At 43.0% G+C, this 21,876-nt stretch overlaps 1 protein-coding gene across 4 annotated transcripts in view; it reads left to right on the top strand.

The window, feature by feature from the left end:
- Window positions 1-21,876, top strand: part of RFTN2 (raftlin family member 2) — a 164,806-nt gene that overhangs the window by 35,155 nt on the left and 107,775 nt on the right. For all 4 annotated transcript variants that reach the window (XR_011314694.1, XR_011314693.1, XM_069733883.1 and 1 more), the window contains exon 2: window positions 2,335-2,518. Coding sequence is in view for 2 of the 4 variants with exons in the window: in XM_069733883.1 (XP_069589984.1) it covers window positions 2,335-2,518 (184 nt within the window). In the remaining 2 variants the exon portion in view is untranslated. The remainder of the gene's footprint in view (window positions 1-2,334; window positions 2,519-21,876) is intronic.

Genomic DNA, 21,876 nt, shown 5'->3' with positions numbered 1-21,876 from the left:
GATATAAGAGCTGATTTTTCATCCATATTGTCATCTATATGCAATCTATATACAGTGGGGCAAAAAAGTATTTAGTCAGTCAGCAATAGTGCAAGTTCCACCACTTAAAAAGATGAGAGGCGTCTGTAATTTACATCATAGGTAGACCTCAACTATGGGAGACAAACTGAGAAAAAAAAATCCAGAAAATCACATTGTCTGTTTTTTTAACATTTTATTTGCATATTATGGTGGAAAATAAGTATTTGGTCAGAAACAAAATTTCATCTCAATACTTTGTAATATATCCTTTGTTGGCAATGACAGAGGTCAAACGTTTTCTGTAAGTCTTCACAAGGTTGCCACACACTGTTGTTGGTATGTTGGCCCATTCCTCCATGCAGATCTCCTCTAGAGCAGTGATGTTTTTGGCTTTTCGCTTGGCAACACGGACTTTCAACTCCCTCCAAAGGTTTTCTATAGGGTTGAGATCTGGAGACTGGCTAGGTCACTCCAGGACCTTGAAATGCTTCTTACGAAGCCACTCCTTCGTTGCCCTGGCGGTGTGCTTTGGATCATTGTCATGTTGAAAGACCCAGCCACGTTTCATCTTCAATGCCTTGCTGATGGAAGGAGGTTTGCACTCAAAATCTCACGATACATGGCCCCATTCATTCTTTCATGTACCCGGATCAGTCGTCCTGGCCCCTTTGCAGAGAAACAGCCCCAAAGCATGATGTTTCCACCACCATGCTTTACAGTAGGTATGGTATTTGATGGATGCAACTCAGTATTCTTTTTCCTCCAAACACGACAAGTTGTGTTTCTACCAAACAGTTCCAGTTTGGTTTAATCAGACCATAGGACATTCTCCCAAAACTCCTCTGGATCATCCAAATGCTCTCTAGCAAACTTCAGATGGGCCCGGACATGTACTGGCTTAAGCAGTGGGACACGTCTGGCACTGCAGGATCTGAGTCCATGGTGGCGTAGTGTGTTACTTATGGTAGGCCTTGTTACATTGGTCCCAGCTCTCTGCAGTTCATTCACTAGGTCCCCCCGCGTGGTTCTGGGATTTTTGCTCACCGTTCTTGTGATCATTCTGACCCCACGGGGTGGGATTTTGCGTGGAGCCCCAGATCGAGGGAGATTATCAGTGGTCTTGTATGTCTTCCATTTTCTAATTATTGCTCCCACTGTTGATTTCTTCACTCCAAGCTGGTTGGCTATTGCAGATTCAGTCCTCCCAGCCTGGTGCAGGGCTACAATTTTGTTTCTGGTATCCTTTGACAGCTCTTTGGTCTTCACCATAGTGGAGTTTGGAGTCAGACTGTTTGAGGGTGTGCACAGGTGTCTTTTTATACTGATAACAAGTTTAAACAGGTGCCATTACTACAGGTAATGAGTGGAGGAAAGAGGAGACTGTTAAAGAAGAAGTTACAGGTCTGTGAGAGCCAGAAATCTTGATTGTTTGTTTCTGACCAAATACTTATTTTCCACCATAATATGCAAATAAAATGTTAAAAAAACAGACAATGTGATTTTCTGGATTTTTTTTTCTCAGTTTGTCTCCCATAGTTGAGGTCTACCTATGATGTAAATTACAGACGCCTCTCATCTTTTTAAGTGGTGGAACTTGCACTATTGCTGACTGACTAAATACTTTTTTGCCCCACTGTATTCGTTTTTTATATCCGTTTGCCATCTTGTTTTTCAATCAGCAATTTAGTAAATAATAAAAGGAAAATACAGTTTTCTATGTTAATAATGGATATATAAAAAATGGATGCCACATGTCAGCATCTTTTTCATCAAATATTGACTTATAGGGGCGGGTCTGATCCAAAATAATGATCAAAGTAGAGCATGCTGTGATTTTTTTTTACCATAAGTCCAAGTGTAAAACCATTAATGTGAACTACCACATTGACTTGGACCTTGTGCTACCTGTTTTGCATATGGACAGCACATGTACCACTTGTATATGTTTATCAGAACAAGCTCTGATTGAATGGCTCCACGAAAATAGCAAACAGCAGACAGTGACCCACATGTCTAGTGCTGCTTGTTCTTTACAGTCTGAATAGTAGGCGAAGTTTGCAAACCTTTTTTTGTATACAAGAATATTGAATGCCAGGCTAACATTACAAAATGGACATTGGGACAAAAAAAAAACAAGAAATCAGATGAAAATACTGATCCAATTTTCTATGTTTCTTGTACTCAAATAAAGGAAGTGTGAACAGGGCCTAAAAATACATTCAGGTGGCCATTTGGGACACTAAACCTGCTTGATTATGAGATGTTACTCTTAAAATTTGATGAGTAATTCATTATTATTGTCTTTTTTTTCAGTATCAGCAAGTATCAATGCCATTAAGATCAAGTCATTACTTGATATTCCAAGCAAGGTAGAAGAATACTACTTAAGAGGATATATGGTGGCTGCAGTCCATCCAGTTGTTGTTTCTAGCGGTCGTAGAAGGCACTTACCCATTAGTTACTTGTATCGAGTAGTACTATATCGACTTAAATTAAGGTAAGTTTACATCTTTCATGCTACTTTAACTTTTTCCATCAGCATCCACATTGTTATTTCCATCAGTACACCGAAAAATATTTAGAATTGAGAGTCCTCAGTGGTTGATACCTTTTAATGACTAACTGAAAAGATGGTAACAAATTGCAAGCTTTCGAGACTACTCAGGTCTCTTCATCAGGCACAGACTAAAGCAAATTCTGAAGAATCACATATTTATACACAACACAGCACAGAACTGTCATTATGGGAGAGTGATAAGTGATAAACAGTTGTGTCCATAAATATTGGAAAGTTCCTAGATTAGGAGTGAATGTTTTGTAGTCTTCTGATTGGGGTCTGGTCAGAGGCGTAGCTAGAGCTTTTGCCGCCCGGGGCTGTTCCCGAGTTTGGCGCCCCCCCCTCCCCCCGGCTCAATACACACAAAGGTTACCAAAAATGGTTTTCCTGTTTTGTAGAACTTAAGCTGGGCCTAATGGAGTCACCCCCACATGCCACACCTGTGACTTAATACCACCACACCATGACCAGGCCACATAGTGACCGAATAATACTACATACAAGGGACAAATACCACCGCACCATTTCCAGACCACATATTACCACCACATAGTGACTGAATACTACAATACTGATCAGTAATAAAAAAAAAAACCACAATACTATCACCATAAGTGCCAGTATTCACAGGAGATCTGTACTTAGTATGCAGTGTCTGTGTAGAGGTAATACAGAGATCACTGGTGACATTATACACAGGACCTCTATATAGTATACAGTGTATAGTGTCAGTGTATAGGTAACACTGACTCACCAGTGACGTCTCTAGGTGAAGACCTTCATCTTTCATCCAGCACAGACCGCCATCATTCCTTCCAGCCAGGACTCGTTTCTGCAGGAAATAACACAGTTATCTCGAGCTCCGCTTGCAGAACACATTACTTAATTTTTCACAACTTCTACATTACATCACATGAAGAAAAAAAGGTGATATAGTGTCACTCTGCACAGTAACAGGCCTGCCCCCCATTTAAAACAGTATACTCAAAAAATAAAATAAATACATCACTGCAGTAATAATATCCCTTAATTATCCCCTATGGTAACACTATTCCCCACCCTGGCCCCGTTTATCTCATTCCTGGCTCCAGCCATATGTTCTCGCATCCTGCCCTCATGAGTATCCATTCTACCCCATATGATCTCCCCATCCTGCCCCACCAGCCTCCATCGTATCCGTCCTGCCCCATGATCCAATCTTGCCCCGTGTCTCCAATCATGCCCCGTGTCTCCAATCATGCCCCCAGTGTGTCCAGCATATTACCCCCATGTTGTCCAGCAATCTGCCCCAGTGTGTCCAGCATATTACCCCCATGTTGTCCAGCAATCTGCCCCAGTGTGTCCAGCATATTACCCCCAGTGTGTCCAGCAATCTGCCCCAGTATGTCCAGCACTGCCCCCAGTGTGTCCAGCAATCTGCCCCAGTGTCCAGCCTTTCCCCAGTGTGTCCAGCAGTCTGCCCCAGTGTGTCCAGCATATTACCCCCAGTGTCCAGCATTGCCCCAGTGTGTCCAGCATATTACCCCCAGTGTGTCCAGCAATCTGCCCCAGTGTCCAGCATTGCCCCAGTGTGTCCAGAAGTCTGCCCCAGGGTCTCCAGCATTGCCTCAATGTGTCCAGAAATCTGCCCCAGGGTCTCCAGTAATCTGTCCCATGGTCTCCTGTATTGCCCCAGTGTGTCCAGCATTCTGCCCCATGGTCTCCAGTATTGCCCCGGTGTGTCCAGCAATCTGCCCCATGGTCTCCTGTATTGCCCCAGTGTGTCCAGCATTCTGCCCCATGGTCTCCAGTATTGCCCCGGTGTGTCCAGCAATCTGCTCCATGGTCTCCAGTATTGCCCCGGTGTGTCCAGCAATCTGCCCCATGGTCTCCAGTATTGCCCCAGTGTGTCCAGCAATCTGCCCCATGGTCTCAAGTATTGCCCCAGTATGTCCAGAAGTCTGCCCCAGGGTCTCCAGCATTGCCTCAATGTGTCCTGAAATCTGCCCCATGGTCTCCAGTATTCAGTGTGTCCAGCAATCTGCCCCATAGTCTCCTGTACTGCCCCAGTGTGTCCAGCATTCTGCCCCATGGTCTCCAGTACTGCCTCAGTGTGTCCAGCATTCTGCCCCATGGTCTCCAGTACTGCCCCAGTGTGTCCAGCAATCTGCCCCATGGTCTCCAGTATTGCCCCAGTGTGTCCAGCAATCTGCCCCATGGTCTCCAGTACTGCCCCAGTGTGTCCAGCAATCTGCCCCATGGTCTCCAGTATTGCCCCAGTGTGTCCAGCATTGCCCCAGCCCCAGTCAGACATAAAGAAAAAAAAAAAAAAAGTAAAATCCTCACCTCTCCCGTTCCTAGCGCAGGTCCGGTGCAGCCAGTCAGCGTCTCTCCGGCTCTGCGACGCTTAGGACAGAGAGGCAGAGCGGCGTGCACAGTAGTGACGTCATCGCGCCCTCTGCCCTGAGACGTCGCAGAGTCAGAGGACGCTGAAGCCGCAGGAACCAGGAGAGGTGAGTATTAGAGCGCGGGGGCGGGGGCGGGGCCCGGTGGTGGGGGGAGCTGGCCCTGGTCGTGGCGGCGGACGGCGCCGCCCGAAGATTTAAAGGGGCGTCTTTTTTTTTTTTTCTTCTTCTTTTTTCTTCTTCTCCTGCAGCGCCGGCCGCCCCCCGCATTGTGCCGCCCGGGGCGGACCGCCCCCCCCCGCACCTCCCGCACCCCCCTTCCTACGCCACTGGGTCTGGTTCTGTTATGATGACCCCACATGGTCTGAAGTGCAAATTCCTTAATTGATGTAAAAAGACATAAATCCATGTGACACATTCATTCCTGAACTAAGTGTGTCAAAGGTCGCCATAAGTTTATACTCCCAGATTCTCCTGTCTCTCTGAGATTTGAAGCTGCCTTTCAATACAAGTAATTTCAGGTCCATGGTGCTATGATCAGGCATACAAAAATGTTTGGCCACAGGTAGATCCATTCTTTTTTCTTTTATTGTATGGCAGTGAGAATTTATCCTTGTTCTCAGTTTTTGCCCTGTCTCCCCAACATACAAACCCCCAGTTGGACATTTAGTACAAATAATTAAGTACACCACAAGTCAAAACGCCAGAATTATTTTTTTTGGGTCGCCGCGACATTGCATGAAAATGCATTAACGGGCTATCAAAAGAACGTATCTGCACCAAAATGGTATCATTAAAAACGTCAGCATGCAAAAAATAAGCCCCCACCCAACCACAGATCACGAAAAATGGAGACACTACGGGTAATGGAAAATTGTGCAATTTTTTTTTTTTTAGCAAAGTTTGGAATTTTGTTTCACCACTTAGATAAAAAAGAACCTAGACATGTTTGGTGTCTATGAACTCGTAATGACCTGGAGAATCATAATGGCAGTTCAGGTTTAGCATTTAGCGAACCTAGCAAAAAAGCCAAATAAGAAACAAGTGTGGGATTGCACTTTTTTTTGCAATTTCACTGCACATGACATGGTAAAACCAATGATGTTGTTCAAAAGTACAACTTGTCCCGCAAAAAATAACCCCTCAAATGGCCATATTGACGGAAAAATAAAAAAGTTATGGCTCTGGGAAGGAGGGGGCGAAAAACGAAAACGCAAAACTGAAAAATCTCCGGTCATTACGGGGTTAATGCCACAGCACTTTACAGACATTAACATCTATGTCCTCATTTGGGCTTACAATCTCAATTCCTTATCAGTATAAGGGACGAGACTGGCCAGTGGTTACTTCCGTGTGGCTATACATTCTACCACGGTACCCGAGTGTGCTTTGTGGGAACTTGTTGGTTAAGCTTTTTAAAAAAGTTATAAACAGATTTACTAGAATTCTTGAAAATGGTTCCCAACATTTGACAAACAGCATGCATTACTTTAACCATTTCTTCTGCACAAGGCAGAGGCTCATATCTTAGTTTCTTTACAAACAGCATAGCGATGATATTCAGTACAGTTGCAGAGGAATAGAGTATTTCTTCTACCACTGTCAATATTCACATTATGGTGCAGTATCCCATGCTCCTTCCTGGTCAGATAAAGCTTAGTTCTCCAAGACCGGTTTGACACATTGTCAGTAGCCCACTCTTACTAACTGCCTATGGTAAGCATCACGTTGCTCTATTTATGCCACTGCAGGTACTCACAGAAAGTGAAGAATTTCCAATCCATATTAGTCATAGACTTCCTAACTGCCTCTGCCCTCCAGCCATTAGATGGTAACTGGCTTCTGTAACACTGTTTTGCACTGGTTTTTTTTTTGGTATCTTCTATATGCACGTGGTTGATCCCTTTAAGTACTAATTGTGTGCGGTGCCCGCCTCTTTGTGTTTTTGGAATTACTGTTTTGCACTTTAACACCTTGATTCTCAATGGCAGCACATTTCCCGCTTGTGACCTTTAGCTATATGATGATCCTTGCTATTTCTACAGTCTCCTTAATTCCCGGTTGCTGGATTAAAGGGCACTCCTACTTGATTGACAGTTATGACAAGCAGCTTTTCTTGCTACTGTGACACATTGAAAGTCTGTCATTGTCCTGAAGCATACATTGTTATCACTATATTTGTATACAGAGGTAACTGGACCTCTGAACATGCAAAGGGAAACTGAGAGCAATGAATAGGAGAGCTGCTCTGGAAACCGCCTGCCTGGGACTGGTGATTTTACTTTGCAAGAATAAAGACAGATCAGGAGCTGGGAGGGAGGTGAGCGGCTAACTGCCGTATAGAAATCAATGGGCTGTAAAGAGATGACTAGAATCTTATGAGTAAACTCCTCAGTCTTGAATGTACTGTAACTACTGTGCATACTAAGCCAGGTTCTGCTGGTGATCTCCTATGTACAGTTGTGTGAAAAAGTGTTTGCCTCTTTCCTGACTTCCTATTTCTTAGCATGTTTGTCACACATAAATGTTTCAGATGACCAAATAAATCTAGATATTAGACAAAGATAACACGAGTAAACACTATCTTTATCATTGAGGGAAAGTGAAATCAAAACCTACAGGGCCTTGTGTGAAAACGTAATTGGCCCTCCCCACCCTTAAAACATAAATTAACTGTGCTTTATCACATCTTTGGGAAGCTGAGTTCAAATTCCCTAGCCACAAGCAGGCCTGATTACTGCCACATCTGTTCTCAATCAAGAAATCACTTAAATAGGACCCTCCTGAGGTGAAGTACACCAAAGGGTCCTCAAAAGCTTAACATCATGGCGCGATCCAAAGACATTCTGGAACAAATGAGAAACAAAGTACCATATATACTCGAGTGTAAGCCAACCCGAGTATAAGCCGACCCCCCTAATTTTGCCACAAAAAACAGGGAAAACTTATTGGCTTGAGTATAAGCCTAGGGTGGAAAATGCAGCAGCTACCGGAAATGTCAAAATTAAAAATAGATACCAATAAAAGTAAAATTAATTGAGACATCAGTAGGTTAAGTGTTTTTGAATATCCATATTGAATCAGGAGCCCCATATAATGCTCTGTACAGTTCATGATGGGCCCCATAAGATGCTCCATATAAAATATGCCCCATATAATACTGCACAAAGGTTAATAATGGCCTCACAAGATGCTCCATAGAAACATTTGCCCCATGCAATGCTGCATAATGGTTGATGGTCCCATAAGATGCTCCACACATTATGCCCCATAAGATGCTCCACACATTATGCCCCATGAGATGCTCCACACATTATGCCCCATAAGATGCTCCATTCATTATGCCCCCATAAGATGCTCCACACATTATGGCCCCATAAGATGCTCCACACATTATGCCCCATAAGATTCTCCACACATTATGCCCCATGAGATACTCCACACATTATGCCCCATAAGATGATCCATACATTATGGCCCCATAAGATGTTCCACACATTATGGCCCCATAAGATGCTCCACACTTTATGCCCCATGAGATACTCCACACATTATGCCCCATAAGATGCTCCACACATTATGGCCCCATAAGATGCTCCACACATTATGCCCCATAAGATGCTCCACACATTATGCCCCATGAGATGCTCCACACATTATGGCCCCATAAGATGCTCCACACATTATGGTCCCATGAGATGCTCCACACATTATGGCCCCATGAGATGCTCCATACATTAAGGCCCCATAAGATGCTTCACACATTATGGCCCCATAAGATGCGCTACACATTATGGTCCCCTAAGATGCTCCTCACATTATGGCCCCATGAGATGCTCCATACATTATGGCCCCATGAGATGCTCCATACATTATGGCCCCATGAGATGCTCCATACATTATGGCCCCATAAGATGCTTCACACATTATGGCCCCATAAGATGCGCTACACATTATGGTCCCCTAAGATGCTCCTCACATTATGGCCCCATGAGATGCTCCATACATTATGGCCCCATGAGATGCTCCATACATTATGGCCCCATGAGATGCTCCATACATTATGGCCCCATGAGATGCTCCATACATTGTGGCCCCATACGATGCTCCATACATTGTGGCCACATGAGATTCTTCATACATTGTGGCCCTATACGATGCTCCATACATTGTGGCCCCATACGATGCTCCATACGTTGTAGCCCCATAAGATGCTCCATACATTGTGACCCCATAAGATGCTCCACACATTTGCCCCATATGCTGTTGCTGCGATTAAAATAAAAAAATCACATACTCACCTCTCTTCGCTCAGGCCCCCGGCACTTGCGATAGTCACCTTCCTCGTTCCACCGTTGCACACTGCTCTGTCTTCCATCGTCTGCACTGACTGTTCAGGCAGAGGGAGGTGTTATGACCTGGTGGTTAAGAGGCCACACTGAAATGACCTGGTGGCTAAAACGCAACATGGAACGAGATCTGAGAAGGTGGTATCTCTACTGACCGCAGTCCCTAATCCTAACAACACAACTAGAAATAGCCGTGGGATGTTCCTGACACTCCCTAGACACCTCGTCACAGCCCCTACCCCTAAAGAAGGAAATAGAAAGCTATCTTGCCTCAGAGAAACCCCCAAAAAGGAAAGATAGCCCCCCACAAATATTGACTGTGAAAGGAGAGGGAAATGACGAACACAGAAATGAAATTAGAATTCAGCAAAGGGGAGGCCAATACTAAACTAGATAGACAGAGAGCAAAGGATACTGTGCGGTCAGTATTAAAAACTACAAAATCCACGCAGAGTTTACAAAAATGAACTCCACACCGACTCACGGTGTGGAGGGGCAAATCTGCTTTCCCAGAGCTTCCAGCTAGCCTAAATAAGACATAGTGACAAGCTGGACAAAAGAGACAAAATGCAAAGCAATAGAGTCCAAACAAATGGACAAACAAACTAGCAAAACTTATCTTTTGCAGACAAGGACTGGCCATATGAGAAATCCAAGGGAAGAATCAAATCCAACCAAGAACATTGACAGCAGGCATGGACTAAAGCCCAGAGCAGGTTTAAATAACAAACCCAGGCAAGGCGATTAGTGAAGGCAGCTGCTACAGCTACCTAACGGAGCAGCAGTTCCACTCGAAACCACCAGCGGGAGCCCAAGGGCAGAACTTGCAAACATACCATTAGCAACCACAGGAGGGAGCTCCAGAACGGAACTCACAACAGTACCCCCCCCCTTGAGGAGGGGTCACCAAACCCTCACCGGAGCTCCCAGGCCGATCAAGATGAGCCAAATGGAAAGCATGAACCAAATCGGGAGCATGAACATCGGAGGCAACAAAGCAAGAATTATCCTCCTGGCCATAACCCTTCCACTTGACCAGATACTGAAGCTTCCGCCTCGAAAAACGAGAATCCAAAATCTTCTCTACCACATATTCCAATTCCCCTTCAACCAACACCGGAGCAGGAGGATCAACGGAGGGAACCATAGGTACCACATATCTCCGCAACAAGGATCTATGGAACACATTATGAATGGAAAAGGAAGCTGGAAGGGCCAAACGAAAAGACACTGGATTGATAATTTCAGAAATCTTATAAGGCCCAATAAAGCGAGGCTGAACTTAGGGGAAGAAACCCTCATAGGAACATGACGAGAAGACAACCAGACCAAATCCCCAACACGAAGCCGGGGACCAACACACCGACGACGGTTAGCAAAACGCTGAGCCTTCTCCTGAGACAACGTCAAATTGTCCACCACATGAGTCCAAATTTGCTGCAACCTGTCCACCACGGAATCCACACCAGGACAGTCAGAAGGCTCAAGCTGCTCTGAAGAAAAGCGAGGATGAAAACCAAAGTTACAAAAAAAAGGCGAAACCAAGGTAGCCGAACTAGCCCGATTATTAAGGGCAAACTCGGCCAACGGCAAAAAGGTCACCCAATCATCCTGATCAGCAGACACGAAGCATCTCAAATAGGTTTCCAAGGTCTGATTGGTTCGCTCCGTTTAGCCATTTGTCTGAGGGTGGAATGCAGAAGAAAAAGACAAATCAATGCCCATTCTAGCACAAAAGGACCGCCAAAACCTAGAAACGAACTGGGAACCTCTGTCAGACACAATATTCTCCGGAATACCATGCAAACGAACCACATGCTGAAAAAATAATGGAACCAAATCAGAAGAGGAAGGCAACTTAGGCAACGGAACCAAATGGACCATCTTAGAAAACCGGTCACAAACCACCCAGATGACAGACATCTTCTGAGAAACAGGAAGATCAGAAATAAAATCCATGGAAATTTGCGTCCATGGCCTCTCAGGAATAGGCAAAGGCAAAAGCAACCCGCTGGCACGGGAACAGCAAGGCTTAGCCCGAGCACAGGTCCCACAGGACTGCACAAACGAACGCACATCCCGCGACAAGGAAGGCCACCAAAAGGACCTAGCCACCAAATCTCTGGTACCGAAAATCCCAGGGTGACCAGCCAACACCGAACCATGAACCTCAGAAATTACCCTACTAGTCCATCTATCAGGAACAAACAATTTCCCCACAGGACAGCGGTCAGGTTTATCAGCCTGAAACTCCTGAAGTACCCGCCGTAAATCAGGGGAGATGGCAGAAAGAATCACCCCCTCCTTGAGGATCCCAGCCGGCTCAAGAACTCCCGGAGAATCAGGAAAAAACTCCTAGAAAGGGCATCAGCCTTCACATTCTTAGATCCAGGAATATACGAGACCACAAAATCAAAACGTGAGAAAAACAAAGACCACCGAGCCTGTCTAGGATTCAACCGCTTAGCAGACTCGAGGTAAATCAGATTCTTGTGATCAGTCAAGACCACCACGCGATGCTTGGCTCCCTCAAGCCAATGTCGCCACTCCTCAAATGCCCACTTCATAGCCAACAACTCCCGATTGCCGACATCATAATTACGCTCAGAAGACGAAAATTTTCTGGAGAAGAAGGCACATGGTTTCATCAAAGAGCCATCAGAATTTCTCTGAGACAAAACGGCCCCTGCCCCAATCTCAGAAGCATCAACCTCAACCTGAAAAGGGAGAGAAACATCTGGCTGACGCAACACAGGGGCAGAAGTAAAACGACGTTTAAGCTCCTGAAAGGCCTCAACAGCTGCAGAGGACCAATTCACCACATCAGCGCCCTTCCTCGTCAAATCGGTCAGAGGATTCACCACACTAGAAAAATTAGCAATAAAGCGACGATAAAAATTGGCAAAGCCCAAAAATTTCTGAAGGCTCTTTACAGATGTAGGTTGAGTCCAATCATGAATGGCCTGGACTTTACCAGGGTCCATTTCAAAAGCCGAGGGAGAAAAAATGAAACCCAAAAAAGAAACCCTCTGAACTCCAAAGAGGCACTTAGACCCCTTCACAAACAACGCATTAGAACGAAGGATCTGAAACACCATCCTAACCTGCTTCACATGAGACTCCCAATCATCGGAGAAAACCAAAATATCATCTAAATACACAATCATAAATTTATCCAGATAATTCCGGAAGATATCATGCATAAAGGACTGAAATACCGATGGAGCATTAGAGAGCCCGAATGGCATCACAAGATATTCAAAATGGATTTCAGGCGTATTAAATGCTGTTTTCCATTCATCACCTTGTTTAATACGCACAAGATTATACGCCCCTCGGAGGTCGATATTAGTAAACCAACTAGCACCCTTAATCTGAGCAAACAAATCAGAAAGCAAAGGCAACGGATACTGGAATTTGACAGTGATCTTATTGAGAAGGCGATAATCTATACAGGGTCTCAAGGAGCCATCCTTCTTGGCAAAAAAAAAAAATCCCGCTCCCAACGGTGACGAAGACGGGCGAATATGCCCTTTCTCCAAGGACTCCTTTACATAACTTCGCATAGCGGCATGCTCTGGCACAGACAGATTGAAAAGTCGGCCCTTAAGGAACTTACAGCCAGGAATCAAATTAATGGCACAATCGCAGTCCCTATGAGGAGGCAGGGAACTGGACTTGGGCTCATCAAATACATCCTGGAAATCCGACAAAAACTCAGGAACTTCAGAAGAAGGGGACGAGGAAATGGACATCAAAGGAATATCACTATGTATCCCCTGACAACCCCAACCAGTTACAGACATAGATCTCCAATCCAGCACTGGATTATGTTCCTGTAACCATGGAAAACCCAGCACAACAACATCATGCAAATTATGCAACACCAAAAAACGAATATTTTCCTGATGTGCTGGAGCCATGTACATGGTTAACTGTGTCCAGTACTGAGGTTTATTCTTGGCCAATGGTGTAGCATCAATCCCCCTTAAGGGAATAGGACTCTGCAAAGGTTCCAAGGAAAAACCACAGCGCCTGGCAAACTCTAAGTCCATTAAGTTCAGGGCAGCGCCAGAATCCACAAATGCCACAACAGAAAAGGACGACAATGAGCAAATCAGGGTAACAGACAAGAGAAATTTAGGCTGCACAGTACTAATGGTAACAGACCTAGGGACCCTCCTAGTACGCTTAGGGCAATCAGAAATAGCATGAGCTGAATCACCACAGTAAAAACACAGGCCATTCTGATGTCTGAATTTCTGCCTTTCTGCTCTAGTCAAAATCCTATCACATTACATAGGCTCAGGACTTCGCTCAGAGGACACTGCCATATGGTGCACCGCCTTGCGCTCACGCAAGCGCCGATCAATCTGAATGGCTAGAGACATAGACTCGCTCAAATCGGCAGGCGCAGGAAAGCCCACCATTACATCTTTAAGGGTTTCAGAAAGACCTTTTCTGAAAATAGCAGCCAGCGCCTCTTCATTCCATTTAGTGAGCACAGACCATTTTCTAAATTTCTGGCAATATAACTCTGCCGCTTCCTGACCCTGACACAGGGCCAACAGTGTTTTCTGAGCATGCTCTACAGAGTTAGGTTCGTCATACAACAATCCGAGCGCCTGAAAAAATGCATCTACATTCAATAATGCCGGATTCCCTGTTTCAAGAGCAAATGCCCAGTCTTGAGGATCACCACGCAGTAAGGATATGATGATTTTCACTTGCTGAATGGGATCACCAGAAGAACGGGGTTTTAAAGCAAAAAAACAATTTGCAGCTATTTTTAAAGTTCAAAAACTTGGATCTGTCCCCCAAAAATAAATCAGGAGTAGGAATTCTTGGCTCTAGAGCCGGAGTCTGAACAATATAATCTTGGATACTCTGGACTCTTGCAGCAAGTTGATCCACACGAGAAAACAAACCCTGAACCTCCATACCAGAGCATACTTCCAACACCACCCAGATATCAAGAGGAAAAAAAGGCAGAACAGAGCACAGAAAAAAAAATGGTTCAGAACTCTTTTTTTTCCTTCTTTTGAGACGCATTCAATTCATTCTTGGCCTGCTGTACTGTTATGACCTGGTGATTAAGACGCCACACTGAAATGACCTGGTGGCTAAAACGCAACATGGAACGAGATCTGAGAAGGTGGTATCTCTACTGACCGCAGTCCCTAATCCTAACAACACAACTAGAAATAGCCGTGGGATGTTCCTGACACTCCCTAGACACCTCGTCACAGCCTAAGATATAACTACCCCTAAAGAAGGAAATAGAAAGCTATCTTGCCTCAGAGAAACCCCCAAGAAGGAAAGATAGCCCCCCACAAATATTGACTGTGAAAGGAGAGGGAAATGACGAACACAGAAATGAAATTAGAATTCAGCAAAGGGGAGGCCAATACTAAACTAGATAGACAGAGAGCAAAGGATACTGTGCGGTCAGTATTAAAAACTACAAAATCCACGCAGAGTTTACAACAATGAACTCCACACCGACTCACGGTGTGGAGGGGCAAATCTGCTTTCCCAGAGCTTCCAGCTAGCCTAAATAAGACATAGTGACAAGCTGGACAAAAGAGACAAAATGCAAAGCAATAGAGTCCAAACAAATGGACAAACAAACTAGCAAAACTTATCTTTTGCAGACAAGGACTGGCCATATGAGAAATCCAAGGGAAGAATCAAATCCAACCAAGAACATTGACAGCAGGCATGGACTAAAGCCCAGAGCAGGTTTAAATAACAAACCCAGGCAAGGCGATTAGTGAAGGCAGCTGCTACAGCTACCTAACGGAGCAGCAGTTCCACTCGAAACCACCAGAGGGAGCCCAAGGGCAGAACTCGCAAACATACCATTAGCAACCACAGGAGGGAGCTCCAGAACGGAACTCACAACAGGGAGGCACGCACACTAATCACGTCATCGTGCCCTCTGACCTCAACAGTAAATGCAGAGGATGGAAGACAGAGCAGCACGCAACGGTGGAATGAGGAAGGTGATTATCGCGCAATGCTCACCTCCCCCGATATACTCACCTGCTCCCGGCGCGATCCCTGGCAGCGTCTCATTGTCAGATGGTCTCCGGGAGCCGGCGGCATCTTCCTGTGTTCAGCGGTCACGTACCGCTCATTACAGTAATGAATATGCATCCATATTCATTACTTTAATGAGCGGCACCACGTGACCGCTGAACACAGAAGAGCTGCCCGGAGACTATGGGACATGCAGGGACAGCGCCAGGAGCAGGTGAGTATGTCACCGTACCGCTCCCCCTTCCCGCTGGCAATGACCCGAGTATAAGCCAAGAGGGTCACTTTCAGCCGAAAATAGTGTGCTGAAAATCTCAGCTTAAACCCGAGTATATACAGTAATTGAGATCTATCAGTTATAAAAGGTTATAAAGCCATTTCTAAAGCTTTGGGACTGCAGTGTTCCATACCGAGAGCCATTATCCACAAACGGCAAAAACATGGAACAGTGTTGAACCTTCCCAGGAGCGGCCGGCTGACAAAAATTACCCCAAAAGTGCAGCGACGACTCAATTAAGAGGTCACAAAAGACCCCACAACCATATCCAAAGAACTGCAGGCCTCATGTGTCTCTGTGAAGGTCAGTGTTATGACTTCACCATAAGAAAGAGACTGGGCAAAAATAGCCTGCATGGCAGAGTTCAAAGACGAAAACCACTGCTGAGCAATAAAAACAAAAAGACTCATCTCAGTATTGCCAGGAAACATCTTGATGATTCCCAACCCTTTTGGGAGAATACTCTGTGGACTGACGAGACAAAAGTTGAACTTTTTGGAAGTTGTATGTCCTATTACATCTGGCGTATAAGTAACACAGCATTTCAAAAGAGGAACATCATACCAACAGTAAGATATGGTAGTGGTAGTGTTATGGTCAGTGGCTGTTTTGCTGCTTCAGGACCTGGAAGACTTGGTGTGGTAAATGGAACCATGAATTCTGCTATCTACCAAAAAATCCTGAAGGAGAATGTCTGGCCATCTGTTCGTGACCTCAAGCTGAGGTGAACTTGGGTTATGCAGTAGAACAATAATCAAAAACACACCAGCAAGTCCGCCTCTAAATGGCTTAATTAAAACAAAATTATGACTTTGGAGTGGCCTAGTTAAAGTTCTGACCTTAATCCGATTGAGATGCTGTGGCATGATCTTACAAAGGCGGTTCATGCTCTGAAACCTTCCAATGTGGCTAATAGCAACAATTCTGCAAAGACGAGTGGGCCAAAATTCCTCAAGAGTGTGGTAAAAGACTCATTGCCAGTTATCACAATCTCCCAACCAGTTAATAGGCTTAGGGCACGGTCACTTTTTCACACAGGGCCCTGTAGGTTTGGATTTCTTTTTCTCTCAATGACAAAGACCTTCATTTAAAAACTGGATTTTGTGTTTACTTGTATTATCATAGTCTAATATTTAAATCTGTTTGGTGATCTGAAACATTTAAGTGTGACAAAAATGCAACAGAATAGCAAATCAGGAAAGGGGCAAACATCATATCATCTCTTTTTGCAGGAGAATGGCAGCAGTTGAAAAAAACAAGCCAATCGCAACTTTGCTTATTTTCATGCTCTCTAAAGCAATTTAATAAAATGAGAATATTTTTTTATGAGTGGAGACATAAGTGACACATGTAGAGTCACCTGTAATAATGCAATTTTCAAATAATTGTTAATATCCAAAAGACTGCAATAAGTATCAGCAAATAACTTACAAAGACTATTAATAATTTTAAAATTACATATCACGTTATATACATATCACACACATACAACAAACTTGCAGATCACAAGCACATACACACGTGTTCAAAATTGTTGGCACCCCTCGTTTAATGACAGAAAAACCCACAATAGTCACAGAAATAACTTGAATCTGACAAAAGTAATAATAAATAAAAGATCTATGAAAATGAAGAAATGAAAGTCGGACATTACTTTTCAACCATGCTTCCACGAAATAAAAAAAAAAAAAAAGCTCATGAAATAAGCCTGGACAGAAATGATAGTGCCCCTGAAAATAATGTGACAAAAGGGACATGTTAACTCAAGGTGTGTCCACTGACTAGCATCACAGGTGTCTACAATCTTGGACTCAGTCAGTGGGCCTGTACATAGGGCTACAGATACTCCCTGTGCTGTTTGGTGACATGGTGTGTATCACACTCAACATGGACCAGAGGAAGCGAAGGAAAGAGTTGTCTCAGGAGATTGGAAAGAAAATGATAGACAAACATGTTAAAGGTAAAAGTTATAAGACCATCTCCAAGCAGCTTGATGTTCCTGTGACTACAGTTGCATATTACATATTATTCAGAAATTTAAGATCCATGGGACTGTCGCCAACCTCCCTGGATGTGGCCGCAGGAGGAAAATTGATGACAAATCAAAGAGACGGATAATACGAACGATAACAAAAGAGCCCAGAAAATCTTCTAAACAGATTAAAGGTGAACTTCAAGCTCAAGGAACATGAGTGTCAGATCGCACCATCCATCGTTGTATGAGCCAAAGTGGTCTTCATGGGAGATGACCAAGGAGAACACCATTGTTGACAAAAAAAAATCATAAAAAAAACAGACTGGAATTTGCCAAACTACATGTTGAAAAAGCCACAAAGCTTCTGGGAGAAGTCCTATGGACAGATGAGACAAAAATGGAACTTTTTGGCAAGGCACATCAGCTCTATATTCACAGATGGAAAAATGAAGCATATCAACAAAAGAACACTGTCCCTACTGTGAAACATGGAGAAGGCTCTGTTATGTTCTGGGGCTGCTTTGCTGCATCTGGCACAGGGTGACTAGAATCTGTGCAGGGTACAATGAAATCTCATGACTATCAAGGGATTCTAGAGAGTAATGTGCTGCCCAGTGTCAGAAAGCTTGGTCACAGTCGCAGGTCATGATGAGTCTTGCAACAGGATAATGACCCAAATCACATAGCTAAAAACACCCAAGAATGGCTCAGAGGAAAACATTGGACTATTCTGAAGTGGCCTTTTCTGAGCCAGACCTAAATCCTATTGAGCATCTTTGCCATCTGGAAAAGGCAACCTTCAAACACAAGACAACTGGAGCAGTTTGCTCTTGAGGAGTGGGCCAAAATACCTGTCGAGAGGTGCAGAAGTCTCATTGACAGTTACCGGAATCGATTGATTGCAGTGATTGCCTCAAAAGGTTGTGCAACAAACTATTAAGTTAAGGGTACTATAATTTCTGTCCAGGTCTATTTCATGAGTTTCTTTTTTTTAAAAAATTCTGTGGAAGCATTGTTGAAAAGCAATGTCTGACTTTCATTTGTTCATTTTCATATATCTTTTATTTATATTACTTTTGTCAGATTCAAGTTATTACTGTGACCATTTTTGGTTTTTCTGTCATTAAATGAGGGGTACCAACAATTTTGACTATGTGTGTGTCAGATACATACGCATTAAACATATATACTCTTCCCTGCTATCTTTTGCTCCATTCTGATTGCTGAGCTCTTTCATATTATGACAGCAGAAGGAAGCTCTCATTATTATATCAAAACCACTGGTGGCCTAGATTTGTTGCACTTCCATTAGTATATATATAATCCTACAAACAAAAATAAAGTCTATACCAAGTATTGAAAGAAATATACCTTTATTCAACATACACATAAAGGAAGTGTTTAAAAATTTTAAGGCAATACAGGTGTAAAATATACTACATACAATAAGTGTGTACTAATCCATAAATCACTTATGCCTATTTAGGGTGAAATCCCACAAGGTGTTAGGGTATGTGCACACGATGCAGATTTAGTGCAGAATTGGTACAGAACTGCAGCAGATTTTTCTGCTGCAGAAACGCTGCAGAACTGCACTGTGATTTACAGTACAATGTAAATCAATGAGAAAAGAAAAAAGCTGTGCACATGGTGCAGAAAAATCTGCGCAGAAACGCTGCAGATTTCAAAGAAGTGCACGTCGCTTCTTTTGTGCAGTTCTGCAGCGTTTCTGCGCAGATTTTTCTGCACCATGTGCACAGCTTTTTTCTTTTCTCATTGATTTACATTGTACTGCACAGAAACTGCACAGAAACTGCATAGAATCTGCACAGAAACTGCATAGAAACTGCATAGAAACTGCACAGAAACTGCACAAAAACTGCACAGAAACTGCACAGAAACTGCATAGAAACTGCGCAGAAACTGCATAGAAACTGCATAGAAACTGCACAGAAACTGCACAGAAACTGCATCAAATCTGCAGATGCAGATTTAGTGCAGAAAATTCTGCACCACATTTCCTACGTGTGCACATAGCCTTAGGCTGCTGAACAACTGAATCAGTTTAGTCATAGGGGATACCTAGTAAGGGAGTTGATCATATGTATTAAGAGTAGAGTAGAGCCCAAATACGTTTGTGAAGCCTTCTATAAACCAATTAATCTCATGAGGAATTCAAATAAGGCTCAAATGTCAAACAGGGTAAACTTAAAAAATGCAGGCTACATAGATGCAATAGTTGGACTATATCACAAAGAGATACATAGAAAATGATCTGAGTAGTTAGTTTACCTATTTAAGGTGCTTTACTAGTATATAAAAGTGATTAGTGCATGATATTGCACAGATGGGTCATATGTACAGCATAGTGCATGATTTAATGTTTGATCCATTGGTATATGCATGTAAACTATAGATACATGGTCTTAATTCAAAGTACAGATATGTATATAACAGTAAAATAGAGAAAGATACTAGCAGCACAATATTATGCAATAAAGAAAATGTACAAGCCCATTAGGCATGTGGTATACAGTATAGCAGCATTTGCCTGTGAAAAAGTGTGAGGGTGATTTGCCAGGAAGAAGCAAACGCGAAACGCGCGTTGGGGCTCTGGACTGCATCCCCTGGTTGTGTGCTCTATCTATCCCTATTTATACTCTTGCGTCTTGTCTACATCCAATGCACTTTTTCACAGGCAAATGCTGCTATACTGTATATCACATGCTGAATGGGCTTATACGTTTACCTTATTGCATATTATCGTGCTGCTAGTATCTTTCTACCATTTCTATGTATCTCTCTATAATATGGTTCAACTATTGCATCTATCATATAGACTGTATTTTTTAAGGAAAAATAGTGAAAAACCAGCTCACCTATTAGGCATTTGTTGTAGGGAAGCCCGGATACCGTGCAGTCATCACGTGGAACAATAAGGCAAACAGGAAAAGAAATCCAGCTTCCAAAAATATCAAAATTTATTGAGGATAAAATCCAAAGTCCAATGACATGGTTCACAGGAGAATGAGTAGCAGCAGGCTACGCGTTTCGAACAATGAGTTCTTTTTCATTGTTTTTCATTGTTCGAAACGCGTAGCTTGCTGCTACTCATTCTCCTGTGAACCATGTCATTGGACTTTGGATTTTATCCTCAATAAATTTTGATATTTTTGGAAGCTGGATTTCTTTTCCTGTATTTTTTAAGTTTACCCTGTTTGACAATTGAGCCTTATTTGAATTCCTCATGCGATTAATTGGTTTATAGAAGGCTTCACAAACGTATTTTGGGCTCTACTCTACTCTTAATACATATGATCAACTCCCTTACTAGGTATCCCCTACGACTAAACTTATACAAGTGTTCAGCAGCCTAACTCCTTATGGGATTTCACCCTAAATAGGCATAAGTGATTTATGGATTAGTACTCACTTATTATACAGCTCTGGCAAAAATTAGGAGACCACTGCAAAATGTTCAGTTTGTCTGATTTTTCTCTTTATAGGTATATTTTTGAGTAAAATGTAAATTGTTCTTTTATTCTATAAACGTCTGACAACATGTCTCTGAATTTCCAAGCAATAATTTTTGTATTTTTTTTCTGACAAAGAAAAATGGTCAAAGTAAAAAAAACCCCAGTGCTTTCAGACCTCCAATAATGCAAAGAAAACAAGTCCATAATTATTTAGAAACAACAATACTAATGTTTTAACTCAGGAAGAGTTCAGAAATCAATATTTTGTGGAATAACCATGATTTTTAATCACAGCTTTCATGCGTCTTGGCATGCTTTCCACCAGTCTTTCACACTGCTTCTGGCACAAAAATGTAAGCAGTTCTCCTTTGTTTGATGGCTTGTCACTATCCATCATCCTCTTAATTACATTCCAGAGGTTTTCAATGAGGGTCAGGTCTGGAGATTGGGCTGCCCATTCTTTACCATTCTTTGATTTTTTTCAGTTGCCATCGGAAAATGTTATTGTTGTCATAATTTGCTAAGTCTCTCTGGTATTTTTTGATTTTACCTTGACAAATGTCTTTTTTCCATTTTTCAATCTCAGTATTCATATTCGTTATCCAAGTTTAAACGTGTTCTTTGCCAACCTCATTTTGTATGGTGGTTTCCATTTTATTAATGTCGTCTTCCATTTTACTGGTAGATTGTATGTTGCTTTCAATTATAATTTTAAGGAATTCAATGGAGCAGGCTGTAGCCGCTGTAGTCCATCTTTCAATTAGTTTTTGATCTTCCAGATCAAACATGGGGAATAAT

The sequence above is a fragment of the Ranitomeya imitator genome, chromosome 7 (assembly GCF_032444005.1).
Source record: "Ranitomeya imitator isolate aRanImi1 chromosome 7, aRanImi1.pri, whole genome shotgun sequence".
NCBI classification, from domain to species: domain Eukaryota; kingdom Metazoa; phylum Chordata; class Amphibia; order Anura; family Dendrobatidae; genus Ranitomeya; species Ranitomeya imitator.
Note: the sequence above shows the minus strand (reverse complement) of the source record. Positions and strands in the feature narration are given on the sequence as shown.